The sequence below is a fragment of the Chiloscyllium plagiosum genome, chromosome 11 (assembly GCF_004010195.1).
Source record: "Chiloscyllium plagiosum isolate BGI_BamShark_2017 chromosome 11, ASM401019v2, whole genome shotgun sequence".
NCBI lineage: Eukaryota > Metazoa > Chordata > Chondrichthyes > Orectolobiformes > Hemiscylliidae > Chiloscyllium > Chiloscyllium plagiosum.
In genome coordinates, this window is record NC_057720.1 from 55,262,111 (window position 1) to 55,285,217 (window position 23,107).

At 39.6% G+C, this 23,107-nt stretch overlaps 1 protein-coding gene across 4 annotated transcripts in view; it reads left to right on the forward strand.

Annotated features, from left to right (window-relative positions):
• Nucleotides 1-23,107, forward strand: part of LOC122554407 (guanine nucleotide-binding protein G(I)/G(S)/G(O) subunit gamma-12) — a 114,128-nt gene that overhangs the window by 78,611 nt on the left and 12,410 nt on the right. For all 4 annotated transcript variants that reach the window (XM_043699386.1, XM_043699384.1, XM_043699383.1 and 1 more), the window contains one exon: nt 22,164-22,268. In XM_043699386.1, coding sequence (XP_043555321.1) covers nt 22,188-22,268 — 81 coding nt within the window. In that variant the 5' untranslated portion in view covers nt 22,164-22,187. The remainder of the gene's footprint in view (nt 1-22,163; nt 22,269-23,107) is intronic.

The window sequence follows — 23,107 nt, forward strand, 5'->3', positions numbered from 1 at the left end:
CAGATGCCTAAGGGAAAGACTACGGAATGAGGACATGCCACAACCCAAAGGACTAGCCACACTACCATACATCAAGAACATTTTTGAACTGACAGCCAGACTACTGCGACCACTAGGACTTATAACAGCACACAAACCAACAGCCACCCTCAGACAACAACTCACCAGGACAAAGGACCCAATACCCAGCATGAGCAAAACCAATGTAGTGTACAAAATCCCATGCAAGGACTGCACAAAACACTACATAGGACAAAACGGGAAGACAGCTAACTATCCGCATCCATGAACACCAACTAGCCACGAAATCACACGACCAGCTATCCTTAGTAGCCACACATGCAGATGACAAGCAACATGAGTTCGACTGGGACAACACTACTATTATAAGACAAGCCAAACAGAAAACAGCCAGGGAATTCCTAGAGGCATGGCACTCCTCCACAGATTCTATCAACAAGCACATCGACCTGGACCCAATATACCAGTCACTGCAGTGGACAGCTGGAACTGACAACCGGAAGCGGCAGAGACAAACCACTACAAATGCTGGAGGAAAGATCACAGAAGCGCTTCAAGCACTGAGGATGTCACCTAGACAGGGGACGAAACATCTGCAACACAACTTCCCAGCTCGGCGAACAGAACCACAACAATGAGCACCCGAGCTACAAATCTTCTCTCAAACTTTGAATTCTGTTGAGGTCCTACTTTTTAATCTCTTTCTGGACTCCCTGAAATCTAACAGCCCTGTTCCTACTTCTGTCATTGGTCCCATTGTGGAGCATGACTTCTGGCTTGTCCCCTTCTCCGAGAAGGATGGCTGCAGCCATCCTGCATGGCTACTTTCACCTTGGCGCCCATGTTTGCTGATTGTACTTTTTTTAATCTCTCTAGTAATGTTTGGATAGAATAATTTGGCAAAATCGAAATATTAAAGTTATTAATGGAATGTTTATTTGAATTAGAAGTGATCTTTGCAGAGATTAAATAACTTTGCTCCCCTCTCCATCCTCCCTTCAGTCCAACCTGTCCACGCCGATCAGATATCCTAAATTTAATCTAGTCCCATGTGCCACCAGTTGGCCTATATCCCTGTAAACACTTTCCTATTCATGTACCCTTCATGAATCCTTTAGTGTTGTAATTATGCCAGCCTTCTCCACTTCCTTGAGCAGCTCATTCCATACACACACCACCCTGTGTATGATAAAGTAACCCCTTAGGTCTCTTTTAACTCTTAGCTCTCTCACCTTAAACCTGTGGTTTCTAGTTTTTTTCATTTGAATGTACCTAAGACAGAGAGGCTTTTTGATTAGTTATGGGATCAAGGGTTACAGAGAGAACACAGAATGAGGTGGAGAAACATATCAACCATGATGGAATAGTGGAACAGACTCAGGCAGAATGACTCAATTCTTCTCCTTTTATCTTATGGTCTATGGTCATATAGCCTAATGGCAGAACAACAATCAGCTCTGACTAAAGGCTGAAACTGTTTGCAGTGCTTATGTAAGCAGTGTTTTTTATTCATGTTTTATAACACCCCAGTGAATTGTTCTTGGTAAAGTTAAAGTTAGTAAGAAGAATGCAAACAACAAAGAAGCATTCACTGAAAGTGTTTTGAAGACATTATTGTGGAAGTTACTTACATTATTGACAGATTTGATAAATGTTTTCTTGCACAGGATGGCCAGAACATCAATTTACATAGATGATCACTGAACAAATCCTGTGAATAAACTAATGTTCATAAGATATCTGAATTTAACATTGTGAGCTCGAAATATTTGCTTTGAAGTAATAAGGTGTGTTTGTGAGCTCTAGACAATGACAGTGCCTTCACATAGGCTGTGTTCATCAGCACAGAGCTCGCAGCAGCCAGTACTAAAAGACTGCTGCTTTGGGTATTTGCCAGTAGTACAACCATCTGTTTTGTTTAGAAGTAATACAGTTGAAGTCAGAGTGTTGTTTGTGGTGTCGCCCCTTTGAGAATGATGCTTGCTCATGGCAAAACCCTGTCCAGGCTGTTGCATTGCAGCTACTAAAGCGTTTTGGTTGATTAGGAAGTACTCCCACTCCAACCACCTGCCATTTGTGTATCAGCAGAATTTAGGGATTGATAATCAACCAATTAACAAACTAATAAGCAGTTGGCGACATTATTTGCACATCTGCCATGCCTATAAAGCTTCTGATCCAGAAGTAAAGTGAGGCCTCTTCTGGAGTACTGTGTCCAGTTCTGGTCTCTATTATAGGACGAAGAATATTAAATTGGAGAGTGTTGAGAAGAGATTTCCCAGGATGTTGTCAGAAATGGAGGTTTGAGATATATAGAGAGGCTGGTTAGGCTGGAACATTTTTCATTGGAGTGTAGGAGGTTGATGGGTGACCTTTTATAGAGGTTGATAAAATTATGAGGGGTATAGATAAGGTGAATGGCAGATGTCTTTTCCCTTGGGTGGGGTTTTCAAGACGAGAGAGCATATTTTTAAGATGCAAGGATAAAGATTTAAAAGAAGACATGGAGACAATTTTTTTAAACAGTGTAGTTTTCTGTGTGAAATGAGCTTCTCAAGGAAGTGGTGGATGTGGTAAGAGTTACAATGTTCAGACATTTAGTTAAGTACAATAATAAGAAATGTTTGGAAGGATATGGGCCATGTGCAGGCACGTGGGACTAGTTTAGTTTGGGGTTAAGGTCGAGATGGACTGGTTGGACCAAAGGGTCTGCTTCTGTGCCAAATGACTTTCTAACTCTGTATAAAGGATTGTGCCACAAGACTTCCATTGAAGTCAGAGTGCTGAAAGAACTTTAATGCTTCATATTTGGTTTAGTTGGCATGTGAAGTGTTTGCAGTTTCAGAGTTAGCTGTAGTTCTTCATGGTCAGCAGACAGTTAGCCAATCTTGTTGCAGGAAGGCAACTGCTGACATTTAACTACAATGCTTCAAAATCAACTGTCTTCCTTATACATAGTGATTTGTCATTGCTTTTCCCATTTGACCTACTTACCTCCTGATTGGCACTGTTTCTATTTATGCTGTTTAGTTGGCAAGTGAGGTTGCTAGGAGAGGTGGTGGAGTAGTGGTAATGTCACTGGACTGGCAGTCCCAAACACCAGGCTAATATTCTGGGGATGAGGGTTCAAATGAAATTCAAATTTAAATTCAGTGAAATATGGAATTAAAAAGCCAGCCAGATGGTGACCACAGGGACGCTGTTGTTACTATTAAAAACTTGGTTCACTAATTTGAATAATACCTTTTAGGAAACATAATCTACCATCACTGGTCTGACCTACATGTGACTCCGGACCCAAAGCAATGTGATTGACTCTTAACTGCTCTTTGGACAATTAGGAAGAGTCAATAAACTCTAGCCTAGCCAGTGACTCCCACATCCTGCGAACAAACAAAAAAAGTATTCTCCATGCTGCAACTTCACATGGTTGGATTTACATTGCTTAGAGCCATTCTTAGACACGATACCTGTGTCACATACCATTTCCTGAAACTTCTCGTTAAAAACTAGAACTTTGTGAAAAGTGTGCCTTAACAGAAAAAAATAGAAAAAATATTCTTATTTAACTATTCACTTCACATGGCAGACCACTTTCAGGAAATTGGTAGTAGATTAGTGCTATCAGTACATAAAGATCAAGTGCTGGAGTAGTCATTATAAACTATGCCAACAGCTTGAATTTACATGGGAAAACATCCTAAGGCACTTAACAAGAATGTTATCAAAAATTCCAGTGTAAAGTATCACTAATTACTAACTAAGTAGTAATGTAGTAATAGGTTTCTGTGAGGCATTCTGGAGTTCCTCCACCCATTCCAGATCAATTAGCAAAATATGTTTGTTTCAAAAGAAGCACCAGTGACCATTGTATGTTATTTCAAGGCGAAACATAAGTAATATTTCTTTCAATACAGTGAATACAGTGTATACTGTAAGAAGTAGAAACTTGATTCTATGTAGTATGATAAATGAAACCACTGAAATAATAATTTAGCAGCTCAAGCAAGTAGTTGCCTTTAAGTGATAATTTCAACTACTCTGTATTTTGATATGGTGTTATTAAAAATTCTTGAGTTCAATGATATCCTTGTGCAATCTGGGCATTCTCTACAGGAATTGAATTACATTGTCTTCAATCTCATAATTGTAGTGAAGCCCATATCTGCTGCAATAGGGCTATTACTATTGTATCCCTTATGATCTTTGTCTTTGTCTTTTGGGCTTCACCACTTTAGGGAGAAGTTGAAGAAGTTGACTCCATTCTTTTGAGCCTTATTGTTTCATAGTACTAGTTGCTATGTTGACTTATTTCTCACACACAATGTTTATAGCTAAATAATTGGTCAAAGCTAGAATTTGATTCGGATGTAATTAATAAATATGAGAATTCAAAACACGTGTCTCCCCCTCAGACCTGCAGCCCAATACATTGTGAGGTAACAATAAAATGACTGGCCTGTCTAAACAGAAATATGGGCTCTGCAACTTCAGTTATGAGCGGACGTCAATGCGAGTGCTGAGCTAACTTTAGCATATCCTAATCATTAAATAAGCAATTCTTCTTCACCCTCTACCCACCCCCACCAAAACAAACATGTACTTAACATTTAACTGTTCAGAGATCCTGGTTGAATTTTAGTGACCTTGGCCTCTAAGCCCACAATTTATTGTGCCGGCATTTAACTTAGTCAACAGCATCTGATTTATGTATAGCAGCATCAAGAAATGCTAAAAGTGTGTGGTAAGTAGTTTTTAAATTCACCAATTCCAGCTTAATTTCTCAAAGTTTGAGAACTTTATTGTGGAAAGTATTTGGAGTTTTCTAAGTTTTTGTGCTGCACAGACTGAAATCATTGTACTTACTCCATATATTGTATCAAAGTAACAAATATAATTTCCAGTTCTTATACTTTGTCACAGAGTCTTAGAATTTTATAGTACAGAAGGCAGCCATTCAACTCATCGTGCTGGCTCCCATAAGAGCTGTCCAGCAAGTCTCATCTAACTGTTAATTTGATTAGGCATTTGGAGATAAAGGTCTTTTTCTTTTCGATGTTGTAGAGATGCAGTTATCATTGGCTAGATCAACATTTATTGCCCATTCCTAATTGTCCTGGCAAATGCAATGGTAAGCTGAACGGTTGTACTGTTTGGAGCCTAGATATGCAAACAGTACTGTCAGCAAGCAGTTCCAGGAGTTTGACTTGGGGGGAGAGAACGTTGCTGAACAAAGGTTGTGTAAGTGCATTGTTCCTTGAAAATGGAGTCACAGGTAGACTGGTTAGTGAAGAAGGTGTTTAGTATGCTTCCCTTCACTTGGCAGAGTATAGGAGTTGGGATGTAATGTTTTGGCTGTTCAGGACATTGATGAGACCACTGTTAGAATACAGTATGTTCTGATATAACATAGTCCCGTACCTGTGCGATCCCACATTTTAAGAAAATCGCGTAATACGGGTACACAATCCTGAATCCGAAACTTGGGGAACTAGCTGGTTTTCAGAATTTTTCGAATTTCGGAATAAGTGACAGTTCAACGGTGAAATTTTTAAAATCTTACAGTAGACTCACTGAGTAACGGGCCCTGCAACAGAATTGAAGCTTGCTCATGTTAGGCCACACCCCCCCCTCCCAAAATCGCATCTGAATGACATGCATTGAGTGGGTGTGGAGTTGGGTTAACTGTTTGCATACCAACTGACCTTGTTAATGAGATAAAACTTCACAAAGCCTTTGGATTTTGGAGCTTTTTGGATTTCGGATAAAGGGTTGTCTACCTGTCGCAGCAGCATCTAAACTTAATGGGACCAGAATCGCATTATAGCCAATGCAGATAGGGAACGTTTGCATTCTGCAAATGGTTTAAATTCTTCAATCATGTTATAACTAATTTACGTTGAAGAAGTGCATGTTATAGCGGAACTGACTATACTGCATTCTGATTGCCCTTCTCTAGAAAGCATGTTGTTAAACTTGAGATAGTATAGAAAAGACTTACAAGGATGCGGCCCTGGACCGGAGGGCCACTTATAGGGAGAAACTGATCAGGCTGAGGCTTTTTACCCTGGAACATCAGAGGATGAAGGGTGATCTGATAGAAGTCTATAAAATCATGAGAGGCATGGATAGGGTGGATAGCTAAGTCTTTTTCCTAGGGTGGGGAGCCTAAAACTAAAGGGTGTAGATTTAAGTCAGAAGGGAAGAGATTTCAAAAGGATCGAAGGGCTAATTTTTTCACACAGGATGGTGCCTAAATAGAATGAGCTGCCAGAAGAAGTAGTGGATGCGGGTGCAACTACATTTTAAAAGGTGTCTGGATGGTATATGAATAGGAAGGGTTTAGAGGGTTGTGGGCCAAATGCTGGCATATGGGACTAGTCAGATTGGGAACTTTGGTCAGCATGGACGAGTTGGATCAAAGGGTCCGTTTCCGTGCTACATGATCCATGACCAGTCAAGTAAAGGAGCAGCAATGTAGTTTCAAGTCAGGATGGTGTGTGGCTTGGAGGAGAACTTGAAAGTTTCTTGTTCCCGTATAACTACAGTTTTTGACCTTCCAGGTGATGCAGGCCCTGGGTTTAAAAGGTGCTGTCTAAGGTGCCTTAGTGAATCTCTGCAATGTATTATGTATCAGTTGTGAAGGGATTGCGTGTTAGAGGGAGCAGATAGGGTACCAGTCAAGTAGTTTGCTTTGTCTTGGATGTTGTTAAGTTCTTGAGTGTTGTAGGGGTTGTACTCATCAATGTAGTGCAGAGTATTTTATCACAACTTCAACTTCTGCCTTGTAGATAGTGTGTAAGTTTTGGAGAGACCACAGATCATTCTGCGATAACGTGACAGTTGTGTTCCTTTTCAACTTTGCGCTATAGAAGATCATGCTATGGAAAACCACTATAGGCAATCATGCTGTCGAAGATCGCTATTAGCAAATAGCTATACCTGCTCAGAAAGTTTGCATTATTGAAACAATGTCCACAATTTGTCAATCGCGTTAAAGCTAATTCGCACCGATGAAATGCGCTAGAATAGTCTGTACAAGTGTTATTTACCACGGAATTCCTAGCCTCCTACTTGCTGTCATAGCTACAGTATTTCATGGCTGGTTCAGGTAAGTTTTTGGTCAGTGGTAACCTTGAAGTTGTTGTTGATGTGGCATAGACTGAGATTTATATATGTTTAATGTCATTTATTGTAAGTTTTGGGTTAATAACATGTTTTTTTGTGTCTAATGTTAATTATTATTCATTTCAGTATTTTGTAAGCAATAAATATTTCAGTAGCCAAGAAGATTTTGTTTGAAAATAGGTTTATTTTTAAATTGAATGAGTTTTTCTTGGGGGTTTTAGCACTGCAAATGATCAACTAGCTCCAGTTTGGAACATCTGGCAAGGTTTACTTAAACTGGAGGGGAACGTAAGAACAGGAGTCAGCCTTAAACCTACTCAGTGAAATCATGTCTGATCTGTGGCTGAACTCCATTTACCTCTCTTTGGCCCATATCCCTTAATATCTATGCTTAACAAAAAAAACTAATTTGAAATTAACAATCGACCTAGCATCAGCTGCTGTTTGGATGGGGTTTGGGGTGGTGGTGGGCGTGCGCGAAGTCTCGTGCACTGTGTCCTGCTGCAGTCTCCTGAACGGGGAACAGACTTTTAAAACTCCGAGCCCCAGATGAAAGGCATTTAATCGGTTAACCGAATAATCGACTATCCGAACGAAATACCACCTGCCCGCCCATCTCGTTTGGATAATCAATGTTCCCCTGTGTTTAATTTCAGTTCTAGACTTTTTTCTTTGGTCCAAAATGGATAACCTCTCACTTTCTTACATTGAACTCCATCTGCCACTGTTTTGCCTATTCGTGTAGCCAATCAATACCCCGTTGTAATTTTACAGTATTTACAATTCTGCTTAACTTTGTGTCATAGCAAATTTGGGTACGTGACTTTTTGTGCCATTGTCTAAGTCTTTAATAAATAATTTGAAGAATTGAGGCCATAGCACAGATCCTTGTGGGACACTACTGGTCACATCCTATTAACTCGAGTACCTCCCAATTATTCCTACTTCTGTTGCCTAGCCACTCTACAAATTTCTCAACCATGTAAGTGCAGCAAACATTTAATTAACCAGCACCTATGGGACAAGGAATGCATCGGCTGATCAAATATTCCGTTCAAGATAATCTATGTAAAAATACACACTAAATAATAGAAATGTAATGCACATCACTGTTATACTTTATTTACAGCATAAGACACAATTTAAGTAAAACTTATTGACAGCTTTCTCACTCACATCCTCAGCTGACCACTGACTACTTGGACATCACGGAGATTGTGGTAATACAGTAAACGCCTATTGTTTAAGTTTTGTTATATAATTTTTGCCAGTTTATCCAGTGTTCCTGTTCATTAGGTGCCTGTGAAAACAAAGTTTGATCTGATTTACCTCCAATTCCCTGGGCTTCTATATTACCTAAGAGTTTGTCATGTGGAATTTTATTACATGCAGCCTGCAAGTCCAACAACCATAGACATTTCCCTGTCCACTACCTCAGCCGCTTCAAACTTCAGTGAGGTTTGTGAGACATAACCTACCTGGTTCTCCCTGATTAACTGAAAATCTTGGAGGTGTTCAGTTATCCCATCCTTAATTATAGACTGCAGCACGTTCCACACCACAGATGTTAGGCCAACTGGTTGTAATTCCCTGGCTTTGCCATTGTTAAAATTAGAATGGAGTGAGATGTGCAATTTTCCAATCCAGAGGAACAGCTCCTGTATCTAGGGAACGCTGAAAGATTATAGTCCACCCTGTGATGTAAACTGTCGGGTCATGTGAATTTGTCACTCTTGTTTGGTTCCATTTAATTTCCCCATAATTAGTACCTTTCTTAAGTTGATTTTACACAGTCCCTGTCCCGATCCACTGTTAACTTGCTCGAAGTCCTGCAAAAATTATCCTCCTCTTCTACTGTAAATACTGAGGCAAATAAATTATTCAATACCTGCCCATTCCCTACAGTAGTTAACAGTATCCCCACTTTCAATCTTTGATGAGCCAACATTGCTCATGATGACATGCTTTCCCTTAATGAAATCATAAAATTTCTTCTTATTGGTTTTGATGTCCCTTGCAAATTTTCTTTCATAATTCCTTGTAGTGGCTCTTATAATTTGGTTTGTGGTCCTTTTGCTGGTCTTTCAATCCTTCCCATTTGGCAGGATCTGCACTGCGTTTTGCAATTTTGTAAGCCCTTTTTTATAATATTATATCCTCTTTAATTATCCGTAGCTGTTTTTTTTCCTGTGCAGTAGAGTTTTATCCTCTTGGGTATAAACTGGTTCTATTTTATGTTAAATGTTTCTTTATACATCCTCCTCCACTGTTCTTCAGTTGTTTTACCTATTAGCAGACCTTCCCAGTTTGCTGTGAACCATCTCTGTCTCATCTCATGTCAGTCACTTTACATAAATCTAAAGTTCTATGAGCTGACTTATGCTTTTTGCTTTCAAATGCTATATTGAACTCAATCACATTATGATCACTATTTGATAAATGTTTACACACAATCAGGTTACTGATTCAAAACAAAGAATAGTACAGTGCAGGAACAGGGCCTTCAGCCCTCCAAGCCTGTGCCAACACATTTTGCCCTTGCATACTAAAATTGTCTTCACTTACAGGATCCATATTCCTCTGGTCCTATCCAATTTATGTATTTGTCCAGGTGCTTCTTGAATGTTGCTATTGTGTCTGCTTGCACCACACCTCTGGCAATGTGTCCTAGGTACTCACCACTTTATGTGAAAACTTGCCTTCCACATCTGTTTTTAAACTTCCCCCATTGCACCTTGAACCTGTGTATCTTGGTAATTGATCCTTCCACCCTGGGGAGAAAGCTTTGTACTTTCTACTCTATTCATGCCATTTACAATCTTATCAACTTCTATCGGGTTGCCCCTCAACCTCCTGCGTTCCAGTGAAAACAAACCTTTCTTCAAGGCTAAGATCCCCTATACCAGGCAACTTCCTGGCAAACTTTTTCTGTATCCTCTCCAAAGCATTCACATCCTTCTGGTAGTGCGGTGACCAGAACTGTACACAATATTCCAAATGTGGACTAACTGAAGTTTTATAAAGTTGCAGCATCATTTGTCTGTCTTTATACTTAATGCCCCTTTTAATGAATGAAAGCATGCCATAAGCCTTTTGTACAACCTTATCTACCTGCACTGCCACCTTCAATGATCTTTGGACCTGCACAGCTAGATCTCTCTGCGTATCAATACTCCTGAAGGTTTGGCACTTATTCATTACGAAATCCAAAAATGCTTGTCCCCCTTGTTGCATACAGGACATATTGCTGTAAGAAACTATCCCAAGCACACTCCAGAAAATCACTACCTTTCTGCCAGGTTCTTGTCTGCCTCTCCCAATCTATGTTAAACTTAAAATCTCCAATTGATGCTACTGTACTCAGCTTTTGCTACACACTTACCCACTTTTTGCATTTATGTAATCTACTACTTCAGCGCTGTGCACAACATCTATTACAGTTTTATATCCTTTACTTTTCCTCAGTTCCACACATATATAATCTCTACTAAATGTTTTGTCCTGACTGAATCCTCCTCCACCATTGTAGTGATTTTGTTTCACCCCTTTGCCATTTTCTATATCTAACCTATGTACTTTAACCTGGTATATTTGATTACCAGTCTCAACCATCCTGCGGGCATGTCTCTGTAATGACTATTGTATCATCTCCAATTCGATTTTGTGCCTGCAGCTCATTACATTTATTCCTTCCATTCTGTACTTTTATATAATTGTAATTGTTATTTGGGTCATGTACTGTAACCTGTCCTTTAGCACTGCTTTATTTACTTATTTATTTTACTCTTATGGTTTAATCAAAATTCTCCTTGTAGTTTTGCCATTGTAGAACATAGATAGAACATAGAACAATACAGCACAGAACAGGTCCTTCGGCCCACGATGTTGTGCCGAACATTTGTCCTAGCTTAAGCACCCATCCATGTACCTATCCATCTATCAAGTCACCCCTCATCCTTTGCCGTTCCAATGAGAAAAGGCCTAGCACTCTCAACCTATGCTCGTACGACCTGTTCTCCATTCCAGGCAACATCCTGGTAAATCTTCTCTGCACCCTCTCCAAAGCTTCCACATCTTTCCTAAAGTTGGAGAACTGCACACAGTACTCCAAATGTGGCCTAACCAAAGTCCTGTACAGTTGCAACATCACTTCCCGACTCTTGAATTCAATCCCTCTGCTATCTGCAGTACCCGAAGTAAGATTCCTGACTTTTTCTTTACTCTCTGTCCTGTTACTTATTTTTGAAACTATATTGACTTCCCCTAGAACCTCTCCCTCCATTTACACTCATAGCTAAGAGAAAGAGGGATTTTTTGGGGGGCTTTACTTTGAGTTTTGAGCCCTGTAAAGTACTTGGATCAAGGTACTACTGTAAACTAGTGCATGTGAAAAGAGAAAAACATACGGTGAAAATAGACTATTTTGGAGTAATGGCCAAGGGTATTGGATTTAAACCCTGAAGATGTTACTTGATACCTAGATAGATGTGTGTGTATATTTAACATAATCTGGCAAACACTCAGCATTTCCAGTCTAGGAATTAAAATCATGGTTAAATCTTTCAAGGTATTAGAGATAGTGATTCTGGTTTGGATGCTATGATTTTTGAATATTATGTATGCTGTGTTATTGGGTACTCTACCAGGAGTGTATTTTGGGTATTATACAAAAGCTGTATTTTTTTTAACTCTTCAGTTCATAAAGAAGTGTTTTCTGTATAGTGGCATTGCACTTCTACTGTTACTTAAAGTTCTTTGAATTTAAGTTGTTTATTGTATCTTCATTTCTTTTGTTCAGTCAACTTATGTTATTTTGTAAAACAAAATTTGTAACATTGTGCATTTATGTCTCAGTGGGAGAACACTTTGTTAAAATCAAAGCAAAATATGATATTTCAGGCCAGGTTTCAGTCTAGCATCTGACTTCACCAGTAGTAACCGGAATATAAGTTGGATCAACAGTAGGGAATTCAGCAATTGTTTTGTCATTGAACATCAAGGGGAAATTGTTATGTTCTCTCATTGGAGATGGTAATTAACTGGCACTTCATCAGTTGAATGTTGTCCAGGTCTTGCTGCTTCAGTATCTGAAGTTGCGCATGGTGCTGAACATCTGTGAGATCCGCAAGAAATGTCCTGACTTCTGACCTTAGTGATGGAGGGAAGGTTTTTGAAACATTGAAGATACTTGGACCCAGGATATTCCTGAGGAACTTCTGATATTGTGGGGCTATGCTAAATTTTGTGTCAGCCATGCCAATCATTAAAGTGTTAGAAGTGATCACTGGTATAGTCAGAATTCTGCAATAAGTGCTGTGGAAATTCTTAATATGTAATATGATAAATGGCCTGATCCTTTTGTATGAACAACACACATTATATGCTCTGAAGAACACTGAACGGCATATTGCCAATTATTCAGATCATACATGTAAAATTTCCACAAGAATTCCTCCGCCCTACTGCCACAGCTTTGGTATTTGATCAGTGATACCAAAGAAATTTAAAGTATGTGCAAGTATTTTGTTTAAGGGGATAAAAATACACCATTCATTTAAACAAGTCAGTTCCTTATTCATGTGGTGTTGTACCACTCTTTATATTTCACTTGAGCAGTCAGTGAATTGAGGCCAGTATTATAATTTGCAGATGCAAGACTGGTTTGGCAGATGCTGCTTCAGGGAATTGAATATCACTGTGCTTTCCTAAAACTAGTCAATTTTTAAACTAGTTTTTCAAGTTGACATACACACACATTTATGACTTCAAAGTTCAAGTAGATAAATTGTTGCAATAGGCACAAGGGCGGGAGCCAGTTTTCACTGAACTTTGCTTCCAAGATGGCAGTGGCCAAGTAGGGAGTGTCTGGGCTCAGCCCACACCTCGCCCTTTCTGTCCACTTCTTTTTTGTTCCCCCTTCTTCAGATTTTAATTTAGTGTAGCTTTTTTCCTGTTTTTTTTTAATTACCTTGTGAAGAGAGTAGTAGTAATGGCATCAAGTGTTGCAACTGCTGAGGATCCGGAATGGACAGGTTGGCATGCTGGAGTGGAGCGGGACAGCCAGCGGCTGGCAGGCTGGGGCAGTCAGGCTGGAATGGAACGGGACAGTGGGCATTGGTAAGCTTGGAGTGCAGCAGAGCAACCTGTTGAGAAAAGTCAGCAGACCCAGAATGAAGCAGAGCAGCTAGCGGGCTGGAGGCCCAAAACTAGTTGGTCAGAGGGTTGGGGCCCGTTGCAGTCAGTCTGTCACAGATAGTGGTCAACACCTGAAATGATACATCAGGAGCATTTCAGAACTGACAGCCAGACTACTGCGACCACTAGGACTTATAACAGCACACAAACCAACAGCCACCCTCAGACAACAACTCACCAGAACGAAGGACCCGATACCCAGCATGAGTCAAACTAATGTAGTGTACAAAATCCCATGCAAGGACTGCACAAAACACTATATAGGACAAACAGGAAGACAGCTAACGATCCACATCCATGAACATCAACTAGCCCACTGACAACTGGAAGCGGCAGGGACAGGCCACTATAAATGCCGGAGGAAACACCACAGAAGCGCTTCACAGGAGGCTCCCAAGCACTGAGGATGTCACCTAGACAGGGGACGAAACGTTTGCAACAAAAATTTCCAGCTCGGCGAACAGAACCACAACAACGAGCACCCGAGCTACAAATCTTCACCCAAACTTTTAAACTCTTTCTTTGTCCCAATGTAACTTGCCATCTTTTATGGTAACTTCCTTGCACACTCCAAAATCTACATTTTTCCCTTATATTCTCACCCACATGCTTCCTCTCTCATATTATCCATAAATATCATTTCAGTTTCAATATGTATGCTGGTAACATATGCTTTTTGATTGTTGTCCATCAAATCCTGGATGAAACTTAGTGCAGATTGTTCTCGCCAGTTCCCACCAGACGCTTATGCAATTGGCTAATGTTGAGAAAAATTCTCAGGACTCTAAATATTATTCATTTGATTTTTATTTGTTGTTCTTATGTTTGAGCTTTCAGATGCTTTCCACTATATAAATGTAAATCATTGAAGGAAAGAAAATAAGTTTCATTAATGACACTGTCTATTACCTTGGCTAATACAAGTGATTGAGGGCACAGCTTTTGTAGACCGTTTATTTCCTCCTCAATTCAAAAGTCTGTTATTTTCCTGATACCTGTCTAATAAAAATATTCTCCAAACGTGTAATCAGCTAAGATTCAATAAAATATACCTGAATTAACATATACTTTTGCTATGTGGAGCTATATGCAAAAGACAAATGTTATGTACTTTTTAGTTTCAGCTGCTCAACTTTGTGTGATACAATTGTTAATGTTAGTGCATGCCCTCTTGCCCCAAGGTCACTATTATGCTCCAGTTAACAAAATACCAGGACAACTTTGTTTTATGTCTGTATAAATTACAGTCCTGTTTATATAGCTCCACATAGCAAAAGTATATGTTAATTCAGATATATTTTATTGAATCTTAGCTCCAGGGAAAAAAAGCCCGAGCTTGTTCAGCCTCTCTCTATTACTCAAACCCTGCAATCCTGGCAACATCCTGGTAAATGTTTTCTGCACCACCTTGAGTTTAACAACATCCTTCCTATACAAGTGCAACCAGAATTGTACAGAATATTCCAAAAGTGGCCACACCAATGTTCTGTACATCCCAACTCCCATACCCAATGTTATGATCTGTGAAGGCAAGCATGCTGAACACTAACTTCACCAACCTGCCTACCTGTAACTCAGCTTTCAAGGAACAATGCATCTGGACCCCTAGGCGTCTTTATTCAATAGCACTCCCCTATTAATTGTAAAGGCCCTGGCCTGGTTTGCCTGAGCAAAATGCAGCACCTCACGTTTATCTAAATTAAACTCCATCTACTCTGTCTATTTGGCCCATCTGATCAAGGCGCTGTTATACTCTGAGATAACCTTCTTCACTGTCCACTGCATTACCTGTTTTCGTGTCATGTGCAAACTCAGCAACCATACCTCCTATATTCACATCCAAATCATTTATATAAATGATGAAAAGCAGTGGACCCATCACTGATCGTTGTGGTACACCGCTGGTCATAGGCCTCCATTCCAAAAAAAAAGCCTCCTCCACCACTCTCATCTCCTACCTTCAAGCTAATTTTGTATCCGATTGGCTAGCTCCCCCTGGATCCCATGTGATTCAACCTTGCTAACCAGCCTGCCAGGTGAGCTTTGAGAAGATTTGTAGCTCAGGTTGAGGTTCTGGATGTAGGTTTGCTTGCTGAGCTGGAAGGTTCATTTCCAGACGTTTTGTCACCCTATTTCAAATCAGCGTCTACAGGAAAACAACACCTACAGAAGCAATCATCCCAACATCCACAAACTAAGCTGCATCAGAATATTATTTCAACAAGCCAACACACACTGCAGCACAGAGGAACCATGCAGAGCAGAGGAAATCAGCTATACGATGTATTCAAAAAGAATGGGTGCCCAATGAACACAGTCCGCCGATTTCTTAGCAACAATCCCAAACAAGCAGGCAAAACACATCCAGAAACCCTAGCCACTCTCCCCTGCATCAAAGACATCTCGGAAATGACTGCCAGACTACTTGGACTCTTTGGCATCGTGCTAGCCCACAAACCCACCAACACACTAAAACAGCAGCTAATGAACTTGAAAGTCTCTATACAGACAACAAAATACCGTGCAAGGACTGTAAGAAACACTACATTGGACAAACAGGCAGAAAACTAGCCACCAGGGTACATGGACATCAACTAGCCACAAAATGACATGACCCTCTCTCATTAGTATCCTTACATACAGATGATGCATAACACCACTTCGACTGGGACAACACATCCATCCTAGAACAAACCAAACAGAGATACGCACGAGAATTCCTAGAAACATGGCATTCCAAGAGGAACTCTATCAACAAACACATCGAGTTAGACCCCATCTACCATCCCCTGAGAAAAAGAACAGGAAATGACATCACCAGCCCAAAGAAACCCAAACATATAAATAGAAAGCAGGAATTATCAGCAGTGCTTCGCCTGGAGGCCCACTGAAGATATTACATAGTGACGAAACATCTGAAAATGAACCTTCCAGCTCAGTGAGCAAGTCTACATCCACAGTCTGCTATGTGGAATCTTGTCAATGTTCTAGTGCATTAATCTCAAAACGATGGCATACGGGTACAGCAGTTGCGACTAATTGAATGCTATCCTTTATTGCAAGAGGAATTAGAAACATAGATAGAAGATAGGAGGAGGCCACTTGGCCCTTCAAGCCTGCTCCACCATTCATCGTGATCATGGCTGCTCGTCTAAGTCAATAACCTAAAACTGCTTTCTCCCCATAACATTTGATCCCATTTGTCCCAAGTGCTATATCTGGCCGCCTCTTGAATACATTCAATGTTTTGGCGTCAACTACTTCATGTGATAATGAATTCCATAGGCTCACTACTCTTTGGGTGAAGAGATGTCTCCTCATCTATCTCTGGTCCACCCCGAATCCTCAGACTGTGACCCATGGTTCTGAATGCATCCACCATCAAGAATGTTTTCCCTGTATCTACTGTCTTGTCCTGTTTGAATTTTAAGTCTCTGAGACTCTTTCCCCCCCCCCCCCCCGCATTTGTCTGAACTCCAGTGAAAACAATCCAAAACTAGTCAATCCCTCCTCGTTAGTTAGTCCCAACGTCCCCGGAATCGGCCTGGTAAACCTTTGCTGCACTGCCTCAAGAGCATCCTTCCTCAGAAGAAACCAAACTGTACACTGTATTCTAGATGTGGCCTCACCAAGGCCCTGTATAACTGCAACAACACATCCCTGCTCCTGTACTCAAAACCTCTCTTAATGAAGGCCAACATAGCATTTGTCATCTTTACCGTGTGCTGCACCTGTATGCTTACCTTCATCGATTGGTGCATTAAGGACACTTTGGTCCTGCTGCACTCCTGTCCCCCAATTTATAGCCATTTAAGTAGGAATCTGCCACCTTGTTTTTGCTTCAACAACCTCACATTTATCCAAATTATACTGCACCTGCCACTGAGTTGCCCACTCACCCAACCTATCCAGAATCATGCTGAAGGATCTCTGCAGCCCCATCATAGTTCATACTCCCACTCAGCTTTGTATCATCTTCAAACTTTGAGATGTTGGGTTTTGTTCCCTCATCCAAATCATTAATACATATTGTCAATAACTGTAGTTCCAGCACCCATCCCAATGGCACCCCACTAGTTACTGCCTGCCAATTTGAAAAGGACCCATTAATTCTTACTCTTTTTCTTTCTTCTGTGCCAACCAGCTTTCTATCCATCTCAATACGCTTTTCCCAGTCCCATGCCCATTGAACATAACAGAAGCATAGCATCCTTACTTTTTTACAAGGCAATTGGTGAAACCACATCTCAAATCTTCGCAGTTTGTGTCCTTATGTAAGGAAAGATATAAATCTATTGGAGACAGTTCAGAGGAGGTTTACTAGATTGATACCTGGAATGAGTGTGTTACCTGATGCAGAAAAGTTGGAACAGACTAGATTTGTTTGCATTTGATTTTAGAGTAAGGGGGTGACTAGATTGAAATAAATAACATCCTGAATGGTCATGACAAGGTATATGAGAAAGAGATGTTTCTTCCTGCAGGTCAGTCCAGAATTGGACTGCGCTATTTAAAACTTGCTGATCACTCTCCTTTTCATATGGGATGAGCGGAAACTTTTCTAAAGATTATGCAACTTTGTAACTCTGTCCTTCCATCGCAATGGAAGCAGGACCTTTTAATATTTTGAAGGTGAGGATAGAGAGTTTCTTAGGCAGGGACATCAGCGGTTACCAGGGTGGATGTGAATGTGGAACTGAAAACAAGCATGATCTTGTTGATTGATGAAACAAGTTTGAGGGGTGAATGACTCAATTTCTGCCACTTATTCAAAAGTATATTGATATTTTTTTTCTCAAAGGGAACGAGGAGCAAATAATTAAATGGATCTTTGAAAAAGCTCGCAAAAATGTAATTGCTTCCTATATTATTTTTGAACGTGCAACCGTTTCGGGTATCTGCTTCACTTGCCTTAGAAAAGGGCCAGATGAATGTCCCGTTGTCATGCAATTATCATGTCCTAATTATTAATGTTGCAATCAAATCCCAGCCCCTCTGACCTGCAGAGTGGAGTGCCTCTTTGTGTGCTGTGGAAGAGAGAAATATTTGTACTGCTAAAACATTAATCTTATCCACTTTGTGGTCTTGTATGAATTATGACAATTTCAAATGACCATGCAGAATATTTGCTGGGCATTGTTCATGTATCCAAAACACTTTATTCAGGCAGCCAGTGTGGAACTTCTTACAGTGTGAGCACTTGAATGCAAATTAAATTATGCAATGAAAGAATGTTCCAGTCACAGTACAGTGATGTACTCTTTGCACCACAGCTCCATCTGTGAGACTGTTTAATCTGTCAAGTGCTGCTGTCTGGAAATCTGTGGAATCAACATGTTAGAATTACAGTAAGATGGAAAACAAACCCAATCACGTTTATTTTTCATATACATATTGTTTTTAAGATGCTTGGCTGGGGACCATAAATAGTATCAAAATCTATTTATTTCACAAGCACACAAGTAAATGTGAGGATGGAGAGCAGCTTCTGCTTTATGATCATCTGTTTTAAAACCTTCCTGGTATTCATTGTCTTGGTTTGCACACTAAAACTCATTATACATTATCAAAGGAGATGTCTATGCTTTGGAAGCTGACATTATTGTGATGGGGAACACTACCTCGATAAGCTTTCAAATTATTGCCTTGCTATCTTAGAGGAACAGTGAAAGAATATTGGTAAACCTTGGTAGGAAAATATCATGGGATAGATAATGCATTGGGAGAGAAACAGTTAGAAAATTGGATGCCATTTCAAAAGGATCCAGGTCAGGTTGAGATGCCTCCAAAGCTTTACTTCTGAGGAGATGTTCACAAGTCCTTCCAATTAAACAGACTGAAAATCCAAAGCACTATCAGCCAGTCGTCATTGTGGCACCAATTCCACCTGCACAGAGGTTTGTCCTAACCCCCAGATTTCTTTTTGGTATGCAGTGGGAGGAGATAGGCTATTTTGCTTCTTGAAAGCAGAATCTGATGACACTGATAGCCATCAAGCACTCGAATGCCATTTGAAAAGGTCTCTGGCCTCCACGCTTTGGTAAATATAACTGCTCAAAAAATATTTACTATCCCACCTGACAGAGTGATACATATGCCCATATTTAAAATATTGTAGCATAAACTTTTTTTTCTGCTGGAAAATCTAAGAGCTGATTGGGAGGCGGAGGGGGAAAGAAAGAACTGTTGAAAAGGCTTCTGGCAACTTCCTGCACTAAACTGTTGAGAGTTGTGCAGAGAAGCCAGTGTAAACACATTAGGGAATCTAGGCTGTGAAATGCAGATTTGAGATGAAAGTAGATTTTACTCCTGTGCTTTCTGATTAAACTGTTAGTAGTTTCACCACACAGAAATTACCTTCATTTTAACAGTTAAGTACAGACAAAACTTTGTTCCATGATGTGTCGTTTCAGACTGTAAAGATTATTTTACCGGAGTTGATTGCTAAAAGTTAATTTTTTTTGGTAGCTTGAAGCATTTGTCTAACGCATTAGCACCGGAGCAGTGTTTGTCTTTTTATTCTGCAACATTGAAAGGGCACTTTGTCGAAACTTTCTGCCTTGTCATGCCTCTATAAATGAGCCTGAGATCATGAGAATCAATTTGGATGTAACTTTTGAAAACATTGTGGATTCTATTTCAAGTTGAAAATCAAGAAGTACTAAGAGGAAGCACATTTTTAAAGAAGTTTTATTAAGTTTCCATACTTGTGTAGTTTGCACAATTTATTGCTTCAACGTTTGTGTGTAACATTTGGTATTGTGTTTTTTGGGGGGGGGGGGGGGAAGAAGAAGTATTTCCAGGGATATAGAAGTACAGCCAGAACATACTACAGTATAGAAACATGCCCTTCAGCCTTCCATTGCTGTGCTGGCCATGATGCCATTCTAAACTTATCCCATCTGCCTGCCCATGGTCCAAGTCCCTCAATTTTCTGCCAGTTCTTTTTTCTAAATGCCTCTTAAATTTTGCTATCACATCTGCTTCTACCACCTCCCCTGGCAGTGCATTCCAGGCATCTATCACTGAGATTAAAAAAAATTTTCTTCACACATCTCCTTTTGAACTTTCATCCTCTTGCCTTAAACCCATGTGCCCTAGTATTTGACATTTCCACCCTGGGAGAAAGACTCCTATATTTTAAACTAAACTGACATTAATTTGAGAGCTTTGATCAGAATTCTGACCCAACAAGTTAGTTTGTATGCATTACTGCTAATTTATTGCATTGTTGAAAGCGAATGCACAATGTATTGTTTTTTTAATTATAAAAATCTGTTTTGCAAATGCAAGTAAAGCACTTCTAACTTCACACCTTCGATTGCTTTTCATAAAGGTTATAGAAGGAAAATGTTCATTTGGGATATCGGCCAAGCACATGGAAAGTTGTATTCATGTACTGAGGTTGCATTGTCTATCTCTACATATGAAAACTGTCTGCTTTAGGAAAGGGTCAGGCCTATTTGCTGATGACCAATGAATGGATGGTCCCTCAGTTTTGCTCCCCTTCTGTGATCTACAATGCAGTCTTATCTAATCACTGTTTCAATTTGTCTTGTGTCTTGGCTGCGTTTTTGACAACTGTTAGTCACACTCGCTTCCGAGTCAGAAAGTTTTAATTCCAGGGATTTGAGTAGAAAAGTCCCAGCTGACACCCAGTGCATCGCTGTATCGTTGTAGGTTCTATCTAGATGAACAGTAAACTGAGGCCCTGTCTGATTTCACAGGTTCAAGAAAAAGATTTCATGCTCCTCATCAAAATACTACAGTGCGAGTTATCCTTGGTGTTAACCAATATTTATTTGTCAATGTAACGTAACCAAAAAAATTCAGCCACTGGCATTGCTGGTTGTGGGCGCACTATGTGCAAACTTGGAGCCATGTTCCTTATATTACTATTGTGACTACAGATGAAGAGCACTTGAGCAGACTACTGCTGATGTTGGATCTGAAATATAAAAAACAAAAATACTAAACAGGTTAGACAGCATCCCTGGAGAAAGAACCCAGCCTAACATTTTGGATTGGTTAAAAAATGTGCTTGCTGTTATTATGTTTTGAATCATTTTCAACAACTTGCTGAAATATAATTTTGTTGCAAGTTCGTTAACCTGAAGCATTAATTCTGCTTTCTCCACTGATTTTGTTTGACTTTTTCAATGTTTTCTGCTTTTTTGCATCAAAAATGTTTAATTGCTTTAAAGGCCTTCGGAATATCATGATGTTATCGAAGACTTTATGCAAAAGAAAACCTGTCTTTTCACTCTTTGTAATATGCCACAGATAAGAATTCACTCTTGACCTTGGTTTCTTAGAATCAATTTCATTTTTGATTTATAATTTCCCATTTCACACAAGTAGGAGAAGCCAGTGATCCTAATTCATGGCATTCAGCATTGTGTAAATAAGCAGAGGTATCAAATTATCGTTGATTACAATGATAAGCTCTTATTGGAGTAGAGCTGAAAATATTATTCTCCTTTTCCAGAAATCTGATCAGGTAACTTCATGGAAATGGAAAAACTAAAATTGAAATGGAATGAAGCAATTAGAAAGGAGTTTGTGCAAGCTAGCGGTCTGAACATCTATTACTGTAAATGACATAGTTGGTGGATTTTGATCCTCCATATTTATTGATGTTGAAATTATTTATCTTTTGCAGAATTTGCACTTCAATATCTCTGAAAAACATCACTGGCTTCTCAGAACCAAGTTTACGTGTGTTTTACAAGCATAATACGCTATAAAATATATATTTTAAAATAAATTACAATGCTCTTTCACTGTCTTACATTATAATATGCCTCTTTTTGCTCTAGGCTTTAACTTGCAAAACATCGAAAATGGCTAGTACAAATAGCATAGCACAAGCGAAGAGGGCAGTTCGACAGCTTAAAGTAGAAGCCAGTATTGACAGGATAAAGGTAAGGAATTTGAATTCCATAATAGAATGGGGTTTTGTTTTGCTGTTACATATGAACTTAAGTGCACCTTTTCATGCTTCAAATAAGTTAACCTAATAGTACTGAAAAGTTACATTACAGCGGTAAGTCAGTAAGATGCTTGACCACAACTCGGAACCTTGTTTACATATTAACTGCAAATTTTCATATTTAAGTTTTGCTAAGTAACAAGGTTAAATTTTCATTGATTTAGTACTTTAGTTGTACTAAGCTGATAGAACCAGTGCACACAGCACAACTTTTTCAAATTCCCTTTATTTTTGCCAAGTTTTATGCTTTTTGCATCTGCAGTCCTTAAGATCTTGGCACATAACTGCAACATGGTTCCACTGCTATCCACCTCCAAGTGGCCACTCCTCTCATGTGAGATTAGAGTACATGTAATAGCAAGTTGTCTTATTCTAACTAATTTGCTCCCCATAGAACCAGTAGGCATCGAAATTAGATCCTGCACTGGACAGGACGAGCTCACTCAACATAATGTGAATCAAATCTGGTTTGTTCTAGTGTTTTATTCAGATAGTCATGCAGGAGGCATTGTTTAGTAAGTGCAATTGTTTTTTTTAGACCAGTTGCAGTTTTCGAGTGTCTATTGAAAATAGTACAAATCAGCCTGTGGTCATCACTTGAGTGGGGACATTTGTTTTACAGTGCTGTTAAAGTCGTTACTGTATCAGGGAAAGTATGCTACTGTTCTGTCGTGGCAATAATTAGCTTTCAAACTTTCAATGCACAGATTCTGAACATCGAATTTAACAAGGTTCTGGTGTTATGTTTACAAAAATTAAAATTACATGCTG